The 22,260-nt window shown below is 43.4% G+C and overlaps 3 protein-coding genes across 15 annotated transcripts; 2 read left to right on the top strand and 1 right to left on the bottom strand.

Moving 5' to 3' along the window:
• Window positions 1-1,620: 1,620 nt before the first annotated feature.
• On the bottom strand, window positions 1,621-14,084 carry LOC106750936. Of its 12 annotated transcripts, XR_001375004.1 has the most exons (5): window positions 13,879-14,084; window positions 13,362-13,562; window positions 13,024-13,272; window positions 6,301-6,515; window positions 4,127-4,815 (listed from the first exon to the last, which is right to left on the bottom strand). XR_001375004.1 is itself a non-coding variant. In XM_014631611.1 (3 exons), exons 1-3 carry the CDS (start codon window positions 13,913-13,915, stop codon window positions 13,106-13,108), a joined length of 435 nt encoding a protein of 144 aa, XP_014487097.1. In that variant the 5' UTR covers window positions 13,916-14,084; the 3' UTR covers window positions 12,799-13,105. The 12 variants fall into 12 exon arrangements, 3 of the variants coding, with proteins under 3 accessions (XP_014487097.1, XP_014487099.1, XP_014487100.1); XR_001375002.1 differs by lacking the exons at window positions 4,127-4,815; window positions 6,301-6,515 and adding an exon at window positions 1,621-1,639 and having other exon boundaries at window positions 13,024-13,302; XR_001375003.1 differs by lacking the exon at window positions 6,301-6,515 and having other exon boundaries at window positions 13,024-13,302.
• LOC106750935 (tryptophan 5-hydroxylase 1) lies at window positions 4,822-12,460 on the top strand. 2 transcript variants are annotated; one of them, XM_014631610.1, is made up of 12 exons: window positions 4,822-4,936; window positions 5,571-5,675; window positions 6,071-6,284; window positions 7,592-7,695; window positions 7,798-7,865; window positions 8,229-8,279; window positions 9,661-9,759; window positions 10,080-10,126; window positions 10,216-10,351; window positions 10,996-11,122; window positions 11,334-11,563; window positions 12,079-12,460. In XM_014631610.1, exons 1-12 carry the CDS (start codon window positions 4,838-4,840, stop codon window positions 12,407-12,409), a joined length of 1,611 nt encoding a protein of 536 aa, XP_014487096.1. In that variant the 5' UTR covers window positions 4,822-4,837; the 3' UTR covers window positions 12,410-12,460. The 2 variants fall into 2 exon arrangements, with proteins under 2 accessions (XP_014487096.1, XP_014487095.1); XM_014631609.1 differs by having other exon boundaries at window positions 7,592-7,865.
• Window positions 14,085-14,537: 453 nt separating the features above from the next.
• LOC106750952 (suppressor APC domain-containing protein 2) lies at window positions 14,538-17,227 on the top strand. Its single transcript, XM_014631644.1, has 5 exons — window positions 14,538-15,764; window positions 15,980-16,126; window positions 16,355-16,567; window positions 16,653-16,806; window positions 16,895-17,227. Exons 1-4 carry the CDS (start codon window positions 14,919-14,921, stop codon window positions 16,803-16,805), a joined length of 1,359 nt encoding a protein of 452 aa, XP_014487130.1. The 5' UTR covers window positions 14,538-14,918; the 3' UTR covers window position 16,806; window positions 16,895-17,227.
• Window positions 17,228-22,260: the final 5,033 nt, after the last annotated feature.

Raw genomic sequence — 22,260 nt, 5'->3', positions numbered from 1 at the left:
AAACGATCTTCCAGAGAGAAAGTATTATGTTGCGAGGAACCGAGTAACCGTACAGCTTCAGGAAAATATAGGCCGGAGAAGAGTCTCCGACCGACATTCGTGGATCTAACGCGCCTCTGGTCGATCCATAGCACGCGATGAAATATTTATCGACGGCACGCATAAACTCTCGTGAGTTTACAGTCGTATATCCCGGAGTGGCTTGGAATTCGCAGCGGAGAACGGCGCGAGGCGCCGCGATATAAAATTCCGGTGAGACGGTTAAATATTTTACAGCCGACCTACGATCTCTCGCACTCGTATAACTATGCTGCGAAACAGTAAAGATTCATCTCGTCCCGCTCGTTAACACACCCGAAGGGCTCGCGACGTCACGTGCAACATTTTTTATTTTGTTGTTCCGACGACTCGAAATCGATTTTCTTGTGTCTTGTGACTCGCCGACGCATCGGGGATTTTGCAAACCCGTGACATCTCGCGTGGCACTCCTCATCGAGCTGTTACGACGATTCAGTGTGACGTTAATTAATTATTACGTGTTTGTGAAAATATCGTATACTGAACGTAAACATACTCAGCTTTTTCGTGTACCGAAATCGATTTCCCTGACGTTGAATAATAGTTTTCGGTCATTTCGAACGATTCTCTCGTGGCTTTGTATCGGAAACGAAAATTTCGAAATACAAAATGCGAGCTGAAGTTACATGGTGGAGTTAATAGACGGTGCGGTCCACTAACACGGTCGACAGTTAATGAGGCCATGTTGAGCAAAAATTAACCCGGTGGAACGGGACAGTTTTAAATGAATTAAATTTAACACACGAAATTCCCTTCTATACTCATTTACATACGTAATTAATTTTTTTCTCATTCTGCGGACTGTGAACTCTTTTGAAACACAATTACTTGTGCAACGTCGCTCATTCCCCTCTCCCCCCTCCCCTCCGGTTATTACGATTTTTATTTGGCGCTTCAACATTCTCCCCGGCGATCTCACAAAGCGAATTTCGTGATAGTATCACCCGGGTGATTTTGCCGTAACAACACCGTTTCGACGGTCATAAATTCGTATGGGCACTCGGCCAAAATCGAGTTGCACCACGATCGACCTCGTCGCGCTCGCGAATATCCAGTTGCAAGTTCGCCGGCTCCGACGCGAAAAACATTTTTCACCCCGTCGTAACTGTTTCCCTCGCGTCTCTCCGTTCTCACCACTCGAACAACCTCATTCGTGCTGAGAGTATGCTCGGAAAGGATCTTCGTGTTTGCCGACGAATAGCCGTAATCTCGTTCGTCGCGGAGACTTGCCGGAGAAGACTCGATGGATCGATCGGTTCGATCGATTAAAAAATTTCAGCCGATTTGCCTGGAGAGAGCTTTAAGGGAGAATGCTTTCTTGCAAGAGCGAAGCAACAGGCGAGCCTGCGGAAACGTTAGGAAACAACGATCACGAAAATTCGTGAAATACGAATACGCAGCGTCGAGCGCTAGAAAATACGCAAAAAATGTCCCTTGGCACGAAAGTGATTATTTATTAATAACTGAAAAATTTGTATGTTATTTGCAAAATTGTAGAAGATTTTTCATCTCAATCTGTTCTACGTTCACACGAAGTTCATCTCTATTGGCCTAGGACGTCCTGTAATCACATATAATTATTATATATGTCTCGCATCTATAAAAAAATGCTGCTATACGAATATAACTGAAGTAAGTTCTAATGTTTACGACTGCACACGATGTAAACATTTAACTGAACCAAATTATTTTGTCCGTTTTTCATTTAACAATATTTTTATTTTGTGCGTATGGACATATATAATTGTACACAATTATATACCTAGCCAATATAGGGACGAAATCCATATATAAAAAATCACACATATATAATGATATATAATGATATATAATTTTATATGATTATATATAAACATTTTTTCCCGTGTAACATTAAATGCGCAGATCGCGTATCTTTGATGAGAAACGATCTTTTTTACTCAACGCGGGACGTCGCATCAAGTCAGAAACAGACGTGACTAATGAATATCCGTTATTTAATAGAAAATGCATCGTTCGATGAAAAAACGTTTGAATAATTATTTGGTTTTACATGTGCTTCCGCGTGATTCGGGGATTATAAATATTGAAGAGAGGAATGTAATCGAGACGCTCCGAGATGACATATAACCCGATCTAACCTTGAGAGGCGGCAGCAATTAAAAGTGGCATTGTTAAGCGGACGGAGAAGTACGTTCGTTAGTGTAGCCTCGGACAAAAAATTTAGAAGACACCAGGAACGAAGGAACCGACGGTATCGACTGCGCCTGACCTAGCGGCCTTTGAAGCCGGGGGCAAAACAGAAGCTAAATTCGTAGCTCTTCATTGTTCTCTTCGTTCCACCCTCATTTGATATCAAAGATGACTTCTCAAGTGGACGTATCGCCATGGATGACTACTGAGCTCCGTCAACTTCACCGGCGTATCGCAGCGCGAACGAACGTTTCACGTCACTAGCATCTGCATACGTACAAAAGGGTTGAAATGCGTGTGGCATGCGATTAGCGCACAGAATAAATCTTCCGATAATTTCGAAAAGATTGTGGTAAAAGATCGTGTCATTCGTTTCTCTAAAAAGAGGCGAAAAGTCGCGACGCGCAAATTATGCTCGTCGCAACCGGTCCTTTCTTCTCAAGCTACGATTAGCCGCGTAATTATTATCGATTGGAGCACCAACTTCGACGTGAATATCGTCCGGACCGCGAAGCAGTCCTGGAAATATACCACGTGGGATTTGCGTCATTATCGATCAAATAGATTCTATCGTACTTTCTTTTTATTTCGCCGGTGTAAGGACCGCGCAGGAAGAAGCAAACGATTTAATCTTTTAATCAACTTAATGTTTCGGATGTGCGGCAAGTTAGTTTAAGAATGGAACTGCGGGATGGCGAGATCGCCGGTAAGATGGGTTAATTTGATGGCTAATTAAATTGATCGAATGTTAAACAGCCGACTCGCTCGATCGCGATCGCGGGAGACGCGAGAGACACGAGTGATGTCCTCGAGAATTTACTGCTATCGAGTGCATTCCCGGATAAGATGGAAGTATTCGTCCGGGATCGAATGTTGCGATACTCCCAATCTCGCTTAATGCCCGGTAGAAACACCCGGTATAATTCAACGAAGGGGGGTAGATCCGCGGCGCGCGGTAGCTGATAGCGGTAAGTGATGGACACGGGTAATGTGCTGCATCTACTTTGCCCGAGAATAGGAGAACTCTCCTCCGGGCGTTCGAGCTTTTATTAAACAGCGTCTTTGTTTCGAAGCAGGACGAAGGAGAACGAGAAATCGCCGTCTCGTCCGCGAGATTTCCTCCTGCGGGCAAGAGGAAGCCTTCTCCTCCTCGGACGACCGCTTTTCCCTCTTAACGTTTGATATTCGCGACAGTGGAATATCGTGTAATTTCCCACCGCCGGAGCAATGTTTTAATTAAGAGAAAAAGAAAAAATTAACAATGTGATGTAATCTCATGGCGATACTTGCGAAATGTATCATACAAGTGAGAGGTCGCCTTATTCTTCTTTTCTATTTGGAATTATGTGATCTAAGTATTTGTGAGACATATACGACTTCTGTAACGATTACAAAGTATACAAAGAGGTAACTGAAGGGTTCAAGAATCGTGCATGGAGAAAAGGATTTCTTTGGATTTGACGAGATTTGTTTGAAACAAATCGAATGAAACGAGTCATTTGATCGGAACAAATCTGTCTGTTGGAATGGAGTAAATAAAATGTTTGACTCAACAAACAGGATTGTTTAGTTTCTCGCGAAGAATAAATATTTTTGCGACATATAACGTGTTTCTTTTATATTTTGATTTAAACATTACAGTTGTTATTACAAGTAATGAATTATTTGAAAGAAGTAACACTATGCTAAACAAAAAAAAACATTAAGGAACTTCTTTATCTGAGTATAACAATCTTTAATATACAGTGAGATAAATTTTTTCTTATTAAAAACTAAACATTATTTCCTCTAATGAAGCAACAACGTTTTCATTCAAATAAAATGATATTAGATATTAAATTATGTTGTTTATATTAAACAAACCCAAGTCGAGCAAACACATATATATTAAATCCAGAGAAACTTTTTTTCGGTGTGCGTAATGATTTTATACAAATTTTATTTGTATATCAATAACCCCGTAACATATATTATCAATGCAACGACAATTGCGCAACATTTACGACGAGTTTAGATTATTTTCCAAATTATCGCGCGAGAGGAGAGAAAACCCTCTCCGTTTTATCGTTCGAACGGAAGAAAAATCACTGCAAAAGCAACGACGGGACGATAAACGGTCGCGCGTCTCGTTTATTGAGGATCTTGCAATTCTTGCGCGTGCTCTTCGTTACCGCCGCCTCTTCGCATCACACACCCCGTGGGCTCCGGTGACGTCACAAGGAATACATTCAGGGACCGGCACGCTGAACGGGATGAACCAACACTCGTCTTCAACCCCATGAAAAGTTTCCACCGACCAATGAGAATCGCTGGTGCCGCCATGCGCCGCCCAATCACGGTAAGATCGTCATTGAGAAGGTCGAGCGCGAAACGGGGGAGACCGAGGTTTTAAGAGGACCCGTTAGGGATGGTACCGGCACACTGTTGCGCGTGTCCTTAAAGACGGCGAGTCGACGAGATCGGCGGTCGCGCGAGATACGTTAAAAAAGGATAAATAAAGTAAAAATAAATTCCATCGGTAAGCGAGACAATTGCTATCGCCGACGGAAGGATCCCCTGGCTGTCCTGCAAATTCGTAAAAGTCAGCATGAGTGGATCAGGAAAGGGTCTTCTCGGGGTGTGGCTGTACAGAAGAGGCGAGAGCTGGGCTATCAAGGAAGGAAGTCCGCTGCATAAATCGCGCGATGTACGTTACTATATATTTTGGGCCAGCAAGACAAACAAATTGATTTGTCAAATATTTTGTTAAATCTTTCGTTAAATATTCCGTCATGCAAATTTCATCCCGTCACCAGGATGAGATCGTCGATCACCGACTGAATGATTTCAATTAACGTGACACGCGTCGTATATCCGGCAGAAGAAAAGTCGCACGCTTTAAACGTAATTTAAAGATTATCTTTAATTTTTTTTATAATATTTAACCTCTTCTCAGCAGCTTATAAATAGGAGGGATCAAAACGATCCGTTTTCAGAATAAATTGAAGAATAAATTGAAGAATAAATTGAAGAATAAATTGGCACGCAGTAAGATTGACGCAGTGTCAATTGACACTGCATGAACGGGAAAGTCTGAACCCGTCGACGATTATGTTCATAATAAACAACTCCGTTCATTTGTTTTTTCCGAGCCACTCGGTTTGATATAACACGTTACGCATGTTATTTACTTATGCGTCATGATTCTCCCTAGATCGAATATCCGACCGTCTAATTTTTCTCGCGAAAGTAAAAGCGTTCCTAAAATCAGATTCACGCGATGGCAAACGGGAGATCCGGGACGATTTTAATAATAGGTATATCCTTCCGTATATATTCAGATTCCCGTGGATGAAAATAACTCGGCCAGCGACAACAAGAATTCTGTGATATTTTCCCTGAAGAACCAAGTTGGCGGCTTGGCACGAGCGCTCCAAGTATTTCAGGTATACCGTGTATCCCGCGTTTTCGATACGCCTGCGATGTATTCGATAACCACCGTGCATTTTCAAAATACGCCATTTTTCTATCGTTCCACCTCAGATTACTAGAAAAACAACGTCGCAAAGACTAAGTATCAAACTACTAATTAATCAAAAATTAAGAAAAATCGAAGGAAGAATTTGATCCGACAATTCGATCTGCATAGGTGGAGTGTTGGCGCTTCGATATCTTAAGAATCTCTTCGAGTCACGGAAACATTGATTCCAACTTAGTTACCAAATTTACCGTTAAATTGCGCCCCGAACGACGTAGAAATTTAATGTCTACGAATAAAAATATCTCGATAAACACACCGAGATGAAAGATATCGAGAGGAAACATTCTTTGTCGCGCGAAGGATTTAGGTGTAAACGTCGTGCACATCGAGTCGAGGAAATCTCTGCGGCGCGGCTCCGAGTACGAGATCCTCGTGGACGTGGAGTGCGACTCGAAGAGGATGGAGCAGCTGATGAAGATGTTGAGCCGCGAAGTGGCAGCGATCAACCTCGCCCATTACGAGCATATTGGAAGTATACCGCGCGCGCCTTCCCTTTCAGCCGCGACAAGCTTCGGTGAGTTTGTACTTACACGTGCGTTGCAACGGATATCGGTAGAATAAACTCTTCATCACATGACGAAACACGGTTAAATCCGACACCCGAGTGCTATTGTCAGTGCAACGTCCGCTCGCATAAACGACTTAGAACGGCATTCATAGACGGATCTTACATTTAAGATCGTCTCATTCATCTTCAGATGCTGTACGACTCACTTCATTGGCTACAAAACATCTGGAGATGAACCTATCGGGAAAAAATGATTATATATGATTATATATGATTATATAAAATTATATGTGAATTTTGCTCATATATATAGTTACATATATGATCACATATGTCTATACGAAAAGGAAATATGTTACATCATTTAATTAAATGTCGATATCATGTGCTGTCAGAGGTACAAGCAGCCGGAAGCATTTATTTCGATTGTGTTTGCACGTGATCTGTAAACAACAGTATTTTCTCGCTGTGGACGTATATGATTATATTTAATCATATATGGGCAAATTCCATATATGATTTTTCTCAGACATAGACATCACTTGACATAGAATAGACATTACTTGAAACTTGCCTAAAACGGAATACCCTGATCTGAGCACCTATTATGGAACTGTTCGGAATCGTTCAATTATTCCTGTAAAATACAAGAGAAAACCTAGGGAATAACGAAAAGTTCCATAATAGGTGCCCTGGGCAGGTATTACGGAACTGTTCGGGATGAATTCCAATCGGAAGCACATCTTTCCTGGGAAGAAAGGATTATATATAATCATATAAAATTATATATAATTATACATGATCATATGTAATTTATATATGAATTTTGTCTCTATACGGCAGCGTATATAATATTAAGTGTGTCCGCACGAAATAAAAATATCGTTGTGTGAAAAAAATTTCACCGATATGCCACGATCTCGGAAGAAGGAAATTGAGTGTTCAATTGATTTGTTACATGAGTCACAATTTAAGAAGCTTTTAGCTTTATCCCCCGCGATCGCGCTTCTTGATCGTCTACTTTCGTCTATTTACATCTGAAATTGACTATATTTTTACGAAATGAGGAAGAACCTTAAATGCGTTTACCATCTGAATAATTGGATAATGAATTCGTCAAATGCCAATCGGCAATCGTGATCGTTTGCGCAGTGTCGGCATTCATTGTTGATAGAATTCTTTTTACAATATCGCGAGCGAATCCCTTCTTTATCGTGCGCATTTCATTGTTTCGTCCCCGGAGAAATCTCTCGCTAATGGAATATCTTATCGTGTGGTAAGAGCGAGGGTACGACGGAATTTCAATTTTATAGATTTCAGCGAAGTAGATATGCCCTGGTTCCCGCGGAAAATATCGGACCTCGATAGAGCGCAGAAGGTTCTCATGTACGGTTCGGACCTGGACGCGGATCATCCCGTACGTTCTCCGCGAAGATTTCGTGCATGCTTATTATCGACCTTTCATTGTCGTTTCCGTTGGCGTTCTCGCTTTAACCTCGCGGCCGCTCGGTTATTTCAGGGCTTCAAGGATCCGGTGTATCGCAAACGTCGCGAGGAGTTCGCCGACATCGCCTATAATTACAGGCAGTAAGTAGCATCGTCGTTTACCGCGAGCCGCACCGGAGAAAACAAATTTTGTTGGAAACAGCAAATTGTTGTGTCAATATTGCGACAGCGAAAAGATCTGTCAGACGGAAGAAATAATCTTGCTGGTGTAACGAAACGTCGTTATTACAGTAATTAAATTTAGCTGGCGTAACCAAATTATTTCGCTGTCCGTACATTCAACAAATAGCAATTAATACTCTTAACGGATTTTTCTGCTGTGCAAAGAAATTTTTTTTGCCGTCACTATATTGACAATACAGTAGACAAAATATTTGCTGTTCTAGCAAAATTTGTTTTCTCCGTGCGACGTTTTTAATCGCAAAACAATCGCGGCTGTTTCAGCGGTCAGCCGATCCCGAGAGTGCAGTACACGTCGGAAGAAATCAGAACCTGGTACGTACCCTTGAAGTAACACAATACGTCATTACGTTCGTGAAATACTTGTTGAATATAACAAAGTCCCTGCATCTTCCTCTGCTCGTCGGGAAAAACTGGAACGAGTTTGTCTGTTTACGGCACACGGTAAAATATTCTTTGTTACAAATGGCCCGCCCAAATTTTTGTGTTTACTCTAACATGGGGAATATGTTGAAAAACAAAACGTACACAAATATTAGATTAACATACTCGCCTTATTAACATATTTTTCATTTTAACATTTTTATTATTTTTCAACATATTCATCTTGTTAAAGTAACACAGAGATTTCAGTGGACCGTTTGTAACGCAACATTCCACCGTGTAGATACAACATATCTTATTTTATCGTACTTAAATCTATCCTTTTAAACCTACTCGTTTAATAATAATAATAATAATAATAATTTAATAAGTTTCTCGGAAAAATGGTCGATTTTCCGACGAATTATTAATTTTATACTCGGAAACGGCTCACACTAAGGGGCTATAACTTGGCTAGCCCGTCGTTGAAACTTCACAGTTATCGTGAGGAATTATCGTAACGAGCAGAGGAACGCCACGGGAGATCTTTGCGATATTAATTGCGAAAACGAAATATCGCTGCGGTAATTGGAAATGAAATATCGCGACGTGTCGCGAGCTGTGAATCAATTAACGCTTCAGTTCGAGACTCGGGGGCGCAACTTCGCCTCCGTCAAACTACGAAGCAAACTACGGACGTGTTTTCGCGTACACGAAGGCAATCAACGCCCGATGGAAGAAAACGTTTCCACTTCTCGATACTTAAGTTATACGCTCGCTCGATATCTTCTCGCTGTGAGCTCTCACCTCTCGCCAATTTGGAGAAGTTTCTTTCTCTTTTTCTCTCTCTCTCTCTCTCTCTCTATCTATCTATCTATCTATCTCTCCCTTCCTCCTGCGCGGCCTTCCTCATTCCGTACGGCTGTCTTTGTAATACATCGAAATAAGATTGGCACACGTTGAATGCACCCTTAATTGCGTCAATTCGATTTACTCTCGCGACGCGAGGCAAGAGATCGAGAAGCGACTCGGCTAATGCAATCTCTCCGAGTCGAATATAACGATGCACAAAGCAAACGTGCAACTTGAACAAACTTAATCAGGACAGAAGCTTGCCAGCCGAAATCGAGCAAACCAAAACGATCACGGATGACAGTGATCGGCATGGTCTTTAACGTCAATCGATAAGCATCGCTGAAAATATGCGTGAAATGAGACAAACGTGTAAAAATATAACGATGAAATATACGCACGAGAAACTGGAGGATTTTATACGCTCGACACGACGGCTCTTGGTTGCTTTAAGATATATATTCGTCTTTCTTCGTATCAGGGGAACCGTCTTCCGCGAGTTGCACGAGCTCTATCAAAAGTACGCGTGCAAGGAATACTTGGAAAACTGGCCGAAGCTGGTCAAATATTGCGGATATAGGTATCACAGATATTTTCTATTCGGATATAATTAAATATAATAATAATAATTTTGCATAATAATTTTAATGTATACAACAACTTGATCCAAATATAATTAGAGAATTACCGGGAAATAAATAGGTAGTAATTGACGCCGCTTCGCAAATATACACACAAGTTAAAATTGTTTCCGAAAATAAGTGAAACATTGCTCGGCAAATATTGAGATACATTGTACTTGAACGTCGCCTTACATATTCCCACGGATGTAATTTTAACAAGACGAAGCGTCGATCCGTCACATACATATTGGAATACCTTTTGACACCTGCCTTTCAGAGAGGACAATATACCTCAACTGCAGGACGTGAACGCCTTCCTCAAACGTGAGTAGCAGACGAGAGAGACCGCGATGCGTGAATCGCTGTTTCGCGGGAATAATAACGATGTATCTAACGAAAATCGACGTCCGCAGGAACAACGGGATTTCAGCTTCGCCCGGTCGCAGGTTACCTCTCACCGCGGGATTTCCTCGCCGGCCTCGCTTTTCGGGTGTTCCACTGCACCCAGTACATCCGGCATTCGTCCGATCCGTTTTACACCCCGGAACCGTGAGTCCGCAGCGCGTTCTTTTTAAGAAGCACCCAAGCAATTTCTCAATCTTCGGAAGAGTTCAATCATTGGGAGATAAAATCTCATCGACGATATAAGAAAAACTCCCCAGCTGCACGGCGAAAAAATTAATATTAATTTGAGACTAATATTCTCTCGTGTGTAAGCAAAAATGTAAAACCTTATATGAAGACAAAATTTGCTCTTATATACATGAAGAAATCCTATATAGTTTCATTTATATTATATTCTTGTTATTCAAGAATAACATTGAAGAATTGGGAGGGAAAAATATTAGACAGAATGATATTTGTTCTTTTCAGTTCACGAAAATTATTCTTGAATGATATGAATATATAAATTAGAATAATAAGCAAATACAACGAAATGTAAAAGTGGATATATTTTTACCGGAATCATATAGAATTTCTTTATATAAGGGCAACATTTATTTATTATCGTCGTGTGTTATATATTCTCGCTTGTATATGAGAATATGAGTCTTGAATCGATACTGATTTTTGTTCTGCGTACGATTTCATCACGTAGCCCGCGCATTCGGCAACCACGGCAGAGCTTGGGAGCAAAATGCGGAGGGTGATCCTCTTCGCAATTTATTGTTATCGTATCACATATGTACCAGGGATTGCTGCCATGAATTGCTGGGCCACATGCCGCTGCTCGCGAATCCGAACTTCGCGCAATTCTCGCAGGAACTCGGGCTTGCTTCGCTCGGTGCATCGGACGACGACATAGACAAACTGGCGACCGTAAGTCTCCGTGGAAAGTGTGAAATTGTCCTTGCGTAAATGTAATTTCCTCACCTTTGATTTACCGCTGCCCGCGTGATCCTCGAATCTTCTGGTTTCTGATGAAACTAAATCGTTGTTATCCTTTCTCATCCCGCACACCACACACACGCGCACACGCACACGTCTGTCTCGTTTTTCTCTTCTACTATTCGCTTCTATCTTATCTCAGCTCTACTTCTTCACCGTGGAATTCGGGCTGTGCAAGCAAGACGGTATGCTTCGCGTTTATGGCGCCGGTTTATTATCATCGGTGGCGGAATTGAGGCACGCGGTCACCGCTGCCGAAAAAACGATGAGATTCGAGCCGGACATCACGTGCAAACAGGAATGTATCATCACCGCGTTTCAAAATGCGTATTATTACACGGACAGCATAGAGGAAGCGAAGGAGAAAATGCGGTAATCATCGTTTAAACGTTTGACGATACACGTGTGTCCCGCAAAAGGGTCACCCCTGTTGAAAATTCTCCAAGTGGATTCCCACGGGGAATTCAGGGGAATTTATGCGAATCCATGTGGGAATTCACACAGTGCGTGAAAATTCATACAGGAATCCACGTGATTTCAACAGTTGAAAAAACAAGGGTGGGAATATATACAGGAAGTCCATATTGAATCCCCCGTGGTTGCTCCTGTAAATGGTGCAGCAAAAAGGTCCAGGTAACAATCCGCGTGGATTCCTACGATAGATTTTTATTATCCTATGCGGATTCACATGAGTTCCTGTGGATTCCCATGGGAATCCGCCTGGAAATTTCCAACAGGATTCTCCTCGGAATTCAAAGGATAGCAAGCTTCGTTACTCTTTGACATTTAACGCATGAAGTAAGAAAGTTATAAATCACCAAAAATACGCCTGGTAAGCAAGAAATATTCGTCACTCGAAGCATTAACGCATCCACATTATTCGCCAGGGCATTCGCTAATCAGATTCAACGTCCTTTCGGGATACGTTACAATCCGTATACCCAGTCGGTGGAGGTGCTGACGGACGCGCAGAAGATCACGGCGGTGGTCAGCGAGCTGCGGGGCGATCTTTGCATAGTGTCGAACGCCCTGAGGAAGATCCATGAGCAGGACGACACCGTGGACGTCGAGAGAATAACGAGCCTGCTGACTCAGGGGATCGAAATGCCGCAGGAAAGCTCGACTTCGGACAGCGATGAAAGTCCCAACGCGGAGGAGCGTTCTCAGGAAGAGGGTATCGATCGCAACGATGAGGATGCAGTTGCGACGAAAAATTAAGCGGCATCACCCTCCCCTTCCCCCCTTCCCGCTGTTATGAGCTATCCGGCCCCTGTCAAGACGCAGTACTAATATAGTATTTAGCGAATTATTATTCCGCTTTGGTCTCGTTTGCGCCAAATGTAGAAGCAAAGTGTTATGTGGTAGATGCATCGTGATTAAATGATGAATGCAAAGCTAAATGAATCGGACCTCATTGGCGACTGACCCATATCGCAATTCTTTCCAACGAACTCCTGGAAAATTAAGTCTATTGTCGATGCAAGTTCCGACGGAAAAATAGATTTATTTGCAAATAAGAATCTCCGAGGTTTCTCCTCGATACGCAAACGCTCGGTCTCTGGAGAAATGGATGTAGCGCATATCGGGTGCCGAGATTCGCCTGAGAGGGATTTCAGTATAACACATTTTTGTGCATTCATTTCAAATATTTTACAATTGTTTACAGAAGTTGCGTGCCCTTCTTTTAAATCCCTCTTCTTACATTGTTGATTTCGCGAATAAAGTAACACGCAGCAATTACGGAACAACATTTACGTGGAAAAACTCAGTTATCATCTTCGTTTCCGTCAGTGTACGTATGAATTTAATGCGACCGTAATATAAACGTGTACCTGTAATGAATCCATGAGCGCTTCTTCGAGGGAGACATCGTCATCCCGATCCTGTTGCACTGCTATTGCCTCTGCGCTTATCTCAACTTGACGCTTCTGCGAAACTTCCCTCTTGGAGGCAGAGATTTCTCGTTCTCGATCGTCGCGTTAACGTCGGCCATGTGGAAGTTCCTGTCACCACTTCTTCTTGTAGGACGGTGCTAAAGGAAGTTGCACCGGCTCGCGGTATTCGTATTCCTCTTCGTTGTACTGATAGCATTTCCGAGCAGCTCATTGAGACTGATCGAGAGAAGCGATAAAATATAAAACTAATATGAGTGAAAGTCAGAGAGACTCACGTCCAGCGGATAACTCGTGTCGGAGTCGAGCTGGCTTGAAGTCTCCGCGCACGACGAACGGGACGTCGACTGTGCATTCATCAGCCGTATCCTCGCCAAACGTCCTTGATATTCCGGGCTGTCCGCGCTGCATCGGCTCCACGATGAGACTCATGTTCGAAAATAGCGTGAACTTTGAACTCAGGTTTCGCAAAAATTGACCTGAAAAGGACAATTCGTAAGACAATCACAAACCAAAACCGTGCGTCTGAAAGAGTGAGGATGTACCTTCGCGATAGAAAAAGGAAAAAAAAACCAAGAACTGTCAAGGTGTGAAATGTCAGAGATGTCGGCTCTTAAACTTCGTGGGTAATCGGACATTTCATAGTTGACAATCTAATAACGGTATAAAAAGGATCAAAAACAAGTGGGCCGAAAATAGACCTTTTTTTTTAACATCCTTTTTTATAAACAACCGTGAAATTTGAAAGCAACACCTGCTAGGCTTTACTGGTTATCAGTCCTTATCTGAACTAACCTCTCGCGGCTCGCATAATCAATGTTCTAGCATACATTTATATGGATTTATATGTCTACAGATTCTATATTAGCGATATTTATCATTTTACTCGGCAACTGAAGGTCAGATCAAGCGCACATTCATTTTTCAAATGAACCATTTCCATTTATCTCCGTTCTCCATCGAGGACGCGGTGGATTGCACAAATGTGGTCTGTTCTTTTTAGCCGCTCCTCTCGAGAGGAAAGGGAGAAAGAGAACTAGTGCAACCAGTGCAGCAATAGAAAATGGACCCAAGGGCAGTCCATTGTTTGCTGATTGGCTCCGACGCTACCATGAAAAAGCACCTTTATAACGCGTTCCCCGAAAGCGACCGAAGAATCGTGGTCGCGGTGCAACTCAACAACAAGTCGGACGGAGCTAATATTTTGAAATAAAAAATTGGAAGAAGTAGAAAAATCAAATAGCCGGTACATAAAAGAATACCGTTTTATTTGTTCGACTAGTACGACTCAACGGCATATCAGTGAACTATTTGACTTTCAAACAACACTATCGACTGCCCGGGTCGAATAAACCGTAATTTCTAGTAGTACGAATCAACCACGACGCCACTCGCAAGGACGCAACGACGAATCAAACCGAACAGACTGGCGTGGCTCTTCGGCCTCCCTCTTCGTGAAGCATTCGCGTCCGTGCGTGATTGCATATGGCCGCGTGAGAGGTGAGGTTAATCCCCGAGGAAAACAATTCGTGTGAGCGACGACGTGAACGGCGAGAAATCGTACAATAGAACGATGCGTGCGTCGCGCTCGGAGAGTCCCAGGTGTCGCGGACAACCCCTCGTCGTCTAACGCGCGGAAGTATGCCCGCCCGAGGAAGCTGAGGCTGAGAAACCGATTTCGAGCGCGCGCACTGCAGAGAATGCACCCATCGGCCGGACGATCCTGATCACCGAGCGCGGTGAATGATGTACCTGCCGGACTGCGGGTAACGAATGCTCCGCATAGCGGACACCCCGTCGTCGTAGGGCCTGTAAACGTCGGCAGCTCCGTGAACATGGCGCAAATAGCAGGCTCGACGATGGACGGGCTGCCGAAGCACTTCGTCAACGCGATGCGCACCCTGTTCGACATAATGGACGACCAGAGCACCGGCTACGTCAAGTTCGCCGACATCGAGGGTCGCTGGCAGGACGACGGCACGCAGGGCCTGCCGAAGGGTGTGCTGGACAGCCTGAAGAAGGTCACCCCGCCGAACGGTATGCTCTCGTTCGAGAGATTCTGCGCGGGTCTGAAGATCTGTCTGCTGCAGATCCAGGCGGAGGCCGACTCCAAGAAGCACGACGGCCAGCCTAACAGGCCGCCATCCGCGCCGATACTCATCCCGGACGGTCAGGGCAAAGCGGCGTGGACCTCGCCGAATACGGCCGCCATAAGGCCGAACAATGCCATATCTCAGCAACGCACTCTCAGCATGCCGCAGTTGCTGGCCAACCGCAAGGACGCGAACGCACAGCAGCAGCTCGAGCTGATGGACGGGAGGAACATCGGCGAGCCAAAGATCAACAAGGCGTACGGGCCGCCGAAGCCGCCGCGGACCGGCGCCACCTTGGAGGGTAGAACGCTCGGTGCGGAGCGGAACTTCGACAAGTCCGAGATCAGGACGGCCCTGCAAAACTGGCAGATGGGCCTGATGATGAGCGACGAGAAGGCGATGGAGAAACGTCAGCTGCAGGCTGTTAACTACAGACCGGACGGCAGGACCCTGCTGAGACCGGCCAGAGCTCTGGGTGACGGTAAAGCGGTCGATATGCAGAGCAATCAGCTCCAGCCCAAGAAACCGTCGAATCGTCGCAGAGAACCCAGGCGGCATACGTTGCAGAACGGTATTGATTACAATATGGTAAAGATGTTCTCCTCTAGGACTCCCAGCTAACACATACGGTGATTGGTTCTGGGTCTGCATGAACCTAACTGGAGTATTAACCGCCGATCAATGCCTCCGATAGCTTTTCGTGTTATTTTCGATTCCGATAATGTAAAAATTACGCACAGTTGGGAAGGCTGTATCGTTGATGCTTCGAGAGGAAATATCTCGGTGATATCTGATGTTTTCAGATGAAAAGGATGAAGCAGATCGAGCAGGAGAAAGATGTGCTGCTTCAAGGTCTAGCTGCCGTCGATAAGGCTAGGGAATGGTACTTGAAGCAGATCTCCGCTACGCAAGAGAAGATCAAACATCTCGGACGAATGGGCTCCCACGTGGTACGCGAAATATCGTTTGTTTTTCGAAGAATATGAAGACGTTACTCGCGTTTTGTTTATCTCGCGACTAACGCCTGTCCCCACCGTCGTGCTTAGCACGTGGTGAAAACAAGAATGAGAAGTTTTCTAAGCGAACGCGTACCAGAGCGCGGATTTTCTACTCTTCGCGTTTCGTGAAACTTCATCCGCGTACCGACCTCTATTCGTGGTTCCGTCTGTTTCTCGCAGGAGCAATGGACAGAAGCGCAGCAGGAGCGCTTGGAATTACAACGCGCGCGAGTCCTGGAAGTAAACCGACATCTGGCCGCCCTGATAAGCAGCTGGGAACGCGGGGGACTTCCTCTTCACATGAATCTCGCTTTCCTGAGCACCCCGACCTCGGCTCAGCTGCAACAGGATATGCTGTCGAGGCTTAAGCAACAGAATCATAGATTAACCGAGGTAACGTGTGAAAGTATCGAGATAGACAATAGAAGAGTCCTCGGGGCAATTAATCTGATCTCACTCGATGCAACCGGCGGAGCAGGAAGTTAGCAAAAAGAGCCAACGAATAGCGCTGCTTGAGCAGGAGAAGGACAGTCTGGTTAGAGAATTGTACAATAGACAGCCCGGATTGTCTCTGGTTCAGTCCCGACGAGCGACGATGATCCACGAACAACACGATCAAACATTCATGTAAGGTACTAACAGTACTTATAAGCGAACTCGTTAAAACGGGAAACGAAATCCGACTGATCTCTGATTTTTCTTAAAATGTCTTTCTTCCAGAATATGAGTTACTCCAGACGGTTGTTACGTACACGAACGACAATTAGAGAGTTAAGCCTTTTAAATAGCGCGCGAAAGTAAAAAGAAAACGAGAGAAAGAGAGGAGTAAGAAATTAAACACCAAGTATTTGATATATTTACGTTAAGATAACGTCAATGCTTCCTTATCGATTCGATGTCTCACGTTCTAAGGCTGTAAAGTATTTACTAATAGTACGCAATTACTATTATAGATAATCTAGTTGTAGTAGATGAAGGAAAATGCCTTAAGATTCATGTAATCCGTCCGAAAGAACGAACTCGCCTTAATAAATTATTATTTTAATTAATGTACGTTACGCGCGAGCGTAATTTCTCCTTTGTCTCCTTAGCGTCTTGCAGTCGCGCGCATTCACCCACGCTCTCGATTATCACGCACAGCGAACTCTTGACACACGACGATTTTGAGCCCGTAAAAATTTCACCGCCTTTCTTTATGCTCAGAGCGACGAGTGACGCAGGTTCGTTTACATCGCACACATACACACGTATGCGTGTACATGCGTGATACTTGATTTCCGGACTTGGAGTCGTTAGTGTCAAATGTTATCGAATTCTGTAAAGCGATAGCACGTTACAACGATGCGATACCGCCGTTAAATCCGTTATTTTAAGACCCGCTCGATCGGTGTGCTAATCATTCAATATATTAAAAAAAAAACCAATACGACGTGTGTGTGTGTACACGCAGTTTGAAAATAGAAATGATCACACACGTGAAATCTTTATCTCTTCCTTTGTGTTTATATCACGTTTCGTAATATTACATTCGCCACGAGAAGTATCACAAACAATATAATATATTTCAAAGACGTCTTATGCCTACCATCATGGTTTGAATGTAATCAACAATTAACCCGACGGAACTGACCAATCGCATCGATCAGTTCAGCTAATTGGCGAATTCCGTTGAATTAATCATCGATTAGATTTAAACCGCGACGGTGGAACCGGGCGGTTGTTGTCTAAAAGACGTCTCAGAACGTCCCGATATTATCGGGGATAATTCAATGAGCTAAGGTTGTTTATGAAAATTGCCGTGATGAATGCGCTGGAGAACTCTCAACTAACAATTTCTCTTCCGCTGTTTCAACAAGCCAATTGAGCCGAAGTCGATTAACTCGGTGAAAAAAATCCATACACGCCGCTTTACCTCGCGATCCGTGCGACCAACGGGAACGAGATCGACGTGCCGGGAATCCCTAAAACCGTAAGAAATTCCTGAAACTCGCACCGGGGTCTGCCGACCATATGGCTTATTCAGAGAGATAATTAACGAAGCCCCACGGTGTGCCCAAGGACGCGTGCAGCTCGACGTCGGATCCGAGGGCGTGCATAACGCGACGCTTCTTTAACTCACGCGCGGCCGGGATATTTTTACTGGCGCGCGGGATGCGAGATAAAACGACTTTAACAAAATGACCGAAGTCTAACGGTCTCCTTCTGACATGCCCGTTCAGAGCTCACGTTCTGATAACTCGAAATGCGAGCTGCGCGCGCCTGAAAAAGAATCGTAAGGCTTCGCCTTCGTGTAAAGTCCCTCTCGGGGGCCGCATCGAGAGCGAGTCGAGACGGCCGCCGAGCTGCACCCCACGCGCTGTCTCGCGGAGGGCGACTTCCACGCGATCGCGCCCAATCGGTGCCGGTCAGTCAGCCGCTACGAATCGGCGGGTACGGTTGATTCACCGTCCGGCGTTCCGGCCTCCGGCTCTTTCTCGGCATCGTCCCTGAAACGACGACACTCGGACTGCTCGGACCACTCAGGTTGCAGCGCGGCCCCGACGAGAGACCGCGCTGACCCCGGTATATCCCTTGTGCCGGCCGGTCGACCTTTGACACTCGGGCGACGAAAGCAGCAGTAGACCGCTGGCCGAGCGGTCGACGATCTCTCACCCTTCAGCTCCTCGCTCGCTGACGTTTATCCACGGATTATCGCCGTCCACGATATTCTCTTTCTTTCTCTCTCTCTCTCTTTCTCTCTCGTCGCGGGATTCTCTTGTTTTTCCTCGACCATCACCTCGTCATCTGGAGTCATCATGAGACTGACGCTGTCGGCCGCTCTGCTGCTTTTAACAATAGGTACGGCTCGTCGTGACATAAGCACGTTAGGTGGCCGAATTACTCTTCGGCAATTCTCCTCCCAGACCCTTTCCCCTTCGCTGTTCTCATCCTTAACACGTTGAGTGCCGCCGCCGCCAATTTCACGTCGGCCGCCTTATCCACGGTTACCGTATTTATTATATATTTTTATTAAATGTCTTTGTGGGATATATTTTATAATATTTATGAGATTATGCGTGTAAAAAAAATTATTATTAGGGGGGAAGTAACGTAAAATGCGCGTTATGCAGCCTGAACGGAAAGTCCAACATGGGCCGCCGATGGCCCACGTGGCACTCAACGTGTTAAAATAAGTTATACGCTCTTCAAGTTTCTGATAGATCCTTAGATAGATTAATAGATAAACAGATCCACATGCAAAGGTACAATTAAAAAATTGATATGTTCTCTAGAGAATTAAAAAATTGATACGTTCTCTATTTAAATATCAAATTTGGAAAGACTTGTAGCAAGAACAGCGCTCCTTAAGTTAAATCTAAAGTATCTTTTATTGAAGCAAGTTGTAATTTCCAGTCTAACAAGAGTGTGACCAGCGAAACTTCTTTCTGATCGTCAACTTATATCTGTCAAACTAATTGCATAGCGCCTAAAATACAAAAGCTATACAATAATTGAAATTTCGTCTGCAACGCGTAAATAGAGGAGGGGGAGGGGGTCCTGCGATGTATTTGTTTCGAAATGATCCATCCAAGAATTTACGATGAATATTTTTGCGAAAACAAGCAAAATTGAAAAAAAATCCTGTAAAAGTATTCGAAGTCGTCTATATGTTCATGGCTTGAAATGGCAAAGCATAATAAAAGAACCTCTAAGAATTTTCCCGAAAACCCGTAGGAAAAAAGGAAGGTTCGCTTACGTAAACAAGACTCTCAGGTACACAACCGAAAAATGAGAAGGTAAAAAAGGGCCGTACGGAAATATTGATCGCAATTGGGACATTTTTTTCTCGACGAATTTCCCTCTTCAGCACTAAATACGATTAGTTTGGCAGATTCGTGAAATATGAAGAACATTGTTTAAAAAAAAAGTATGCTGTTATACTTAATGGAAAATACTTTCAAATACTTCCAAATACTTAATGAAAAATACGCCTCGGAGATGCCGGGCAATTATCAACAATGAAAGTGATTGGACAATTTATTAATATATAAAAGCGTTTTAGTGCTAATGTAGCAGTATATGTACATATTTTCGCTTATATTTTGTTATAAAAAAATAGTCTCCAAGTTACGCCGGTCAACAGACTGCAGATAATGATAATTTGACTTCTCTTCTATTTTTGCTCCTCTCGTTCAGATAATAATTTGGAATGCATGTACAGCTTTCTGATATTTTAATCCCCTCTATCATCACACATAAAAAGTAAGCAAAGTCTCCGACGCGCACATGTGACATTTCTTCTTAGAACTATTATAACAGTTCTCTCGGAAAAGTCAGTATTCCATAGAACGAACAGCAACACAATACGCGCGTACGAGACGCATTCTCACTTTACTTGCCGAGTAATCAAACGATAAACGCGTCGTACCGATAATGAATGGCACTCCCTATGATGAACGCAGTCCCATACGCGTCTCCCTTTCTCTGATTACGCGTTTACAACGGAGCGTGATTAGTGATTACCGTTGAATGAATCGGAGGCGAGAAAAGAAGAAGAAGAGCTTCTTCACGTTGCGTTGAAAACATGAGGGAATCGGCGAACTCATCGTACTCGCGTACATATACACACCTTCTCTCTCTCTCTTTCTCTCTCTCTGAGCGCGAGACGAGGCACGCGATATTTTTTTTATCGCGCTTTATTACTGGACCTTTACTGGATCTACTGTAAAAATCGATCAGCCCACGCACCACACGGGTTATCCTCTATCTCGCTCGCTGGAAGCACTTATCAATTCGGACAAGTGGGAAGTGCACAGCCGGCCGCATCCGGCGCAAACATTCGTCCGTTCTGGCGCGCGCCGCTATCTCCTCCGAGAGAAGTAAATAAACCGTAGATATACTTCTACTGGCGATGGAGACTTCTATTCTCTCTCTCTCTCTCTCTCCCTCCCTCTCTCTCTCTCTCTGGTGGTGCGTTCACCTAAAAATAATGCAAGCAATTAATGAAATACGGGACTCGTGCGCGCGTCTATTAATTCTCCCGACGGTAGGTGCGCGGTCGGAGCGATAGTCTATTAATAGAAGCGCAATTAGATAATGCACCGAGTCATGCGTGTATCGCCGGACTTGTTCTTCCGTTGCGGGACACGCAGAAAAAAAATATTAGATTCAAGTAAATAACACTGGTCAACAAGGTTTCAGGAATGAGGATAGGTGTTCCTTGGATGGCTCTCGCCTGCTGAACACGAATCCGTTGTCCAAATTTGGTCATCGGGTCATGATTTTGAGGATTTTCATGATGCAGCATCGGCAGATTTTTTATATTTCGATAATGCCGCGCGAAAATATCGACCTTTGGCTTTGAAATGCATTTCGTGACGTTTTGATATGATTTTTCGTTTTCAAGGCATAGTTAAATATAATATTATATATCTTAGAAACGAAAAATCATACCGAGACGATACGAAATGTACATTAAAACTAAAATTTGGTGCTTTTGTGTGACATTAACGAAATTTAGGAAAAAATTTGCTACAACGTCATGAAAACTCTCAAAACTTGGATTTTCCCTTGAAAAGAAGTATTGATTAGTTGCATCAGTAACTGATAAATGTTTGAATTAACCGATGATGGATCAGTTCGCATCAGTAACTGACAGAATATCATCAGTTAATTAGAACATTAAGTTAAAATTAACTAGTAATTACTCCAATATTCCTGACAATATTCCTTAGTAAATGTTTACTTGAGTAATATAATATTTAATTAATGTTAGTAAGATATTTACTTAATCCAAATAAAATTTACTTAATTCAAGTAAAAATTTGATCAGAAGTATTGAAATAATTATTTACTTGAATCTAAAACTTAAACCTGCATTTTTTGTGTACTGCAGAAAAATCGCGGGATATTTTTTTCAGCCAATCTCGAAAGAAAAAAAAAGATATCTCCTGCATATCTTTGATATTTGGTATGAAATTTGTCATCTTTCTATATATTGGATTGATGTAAAAGTTCGTTTCGTTCTTTCATAAAAATATACATAAAACATTTATTTATTATATATAAGAATTGCTTATAGTTCTAAAGTTTCGGAAAAATTCGTT

Source organism: Dinoponera quadriceps, unplaced genomic scaffold (assembly GCF_001313825.1).
Source record: "Dinoponera quadriceps isolate SergipeBrazil2010 unplaced genomic scaffold, ASM131382v1 scaffold4681, whole genome shotgun sequence".
In the NCBI taxonomy this organism is placed as follows: Eukaryota; Metazoa; Arthropoda; class Insecta; order Hymenoptera; family Formicidae; genus Dinoponera; species Dinoponera quadriceps.
Note: the sequence above shows the minus strand (reverse complement) of the source record. Positions and strands in the feature narration are given on the sequence as shown.

Excerpts from the sequence above, each read along its gene's own strand:
- LOC106750936 (XM_014631611.1), bottom strand. The coding sequence starts at position 13,915 with ATGTATGCTAGAACATTGATTATGCGAGCCGCGAGAG. Across the intron at positions 13,563-13,878 it reads GATTATGCGAGCCGCGAGAG|GTCAATTTTTGCGAAACCTG; the intron begins GTTAGTTCAGAT and ends TGTCCTTTTCAG. Across the intron at positions 13,303-13,361 it reads ACACGAGTTATCCGCTGGAC|TCTCAATGAGCTGCTCGGAA; the intron begins GTGAGTCTCTCT and ends TCTCTCGATCAG.
- LOC106750952 (XM_014631644.1), top strand. The coding sequence starts at position 14,919 with ATGGCGCAAATAGCAGGCTCGACGATGGACGGGCTGCCGAAGCACTTC. Across the intron at positions 15,765-15,979 it reads ACGGTATTGATTACAATATG|ATGAAAAGGATGAAGCAGAT; the intron begins GTAAAGATGTTC and ends TGATGTTTTCAG. Across the intron at positions 16,568-16,652 it reads AGAATCATAGATTAACCGAG|GAAGTTAGCAAAAAGAGCCA; the intron begins GTAACGTGTGAA and ends CCGGCGGAGCAG.
- LOC106750935 (XM_014631609.1), top strand. The coding sequence starts at position 4,838 with ATGAGTGGATCAGGAAAGGGTCTTCTCGGGGTGTGGCTGTACAGAAGA. Across the intron at positions 8,280-9,660 it reads TCGGAAGAAATCAGAACCTG|GGGAACCGTCTTCCGCGAGT; the intron begins GTACGTACCCTT and ends TCTTCGTATCAG. Across the intron at positions 11,564-12,078 it reads GAAGCGAAGGAGAAAATGCG|GGCATTCGCTAATCAGATTC; the intron begins GTAATCATCGTT and ends ATTATTCGCCAG.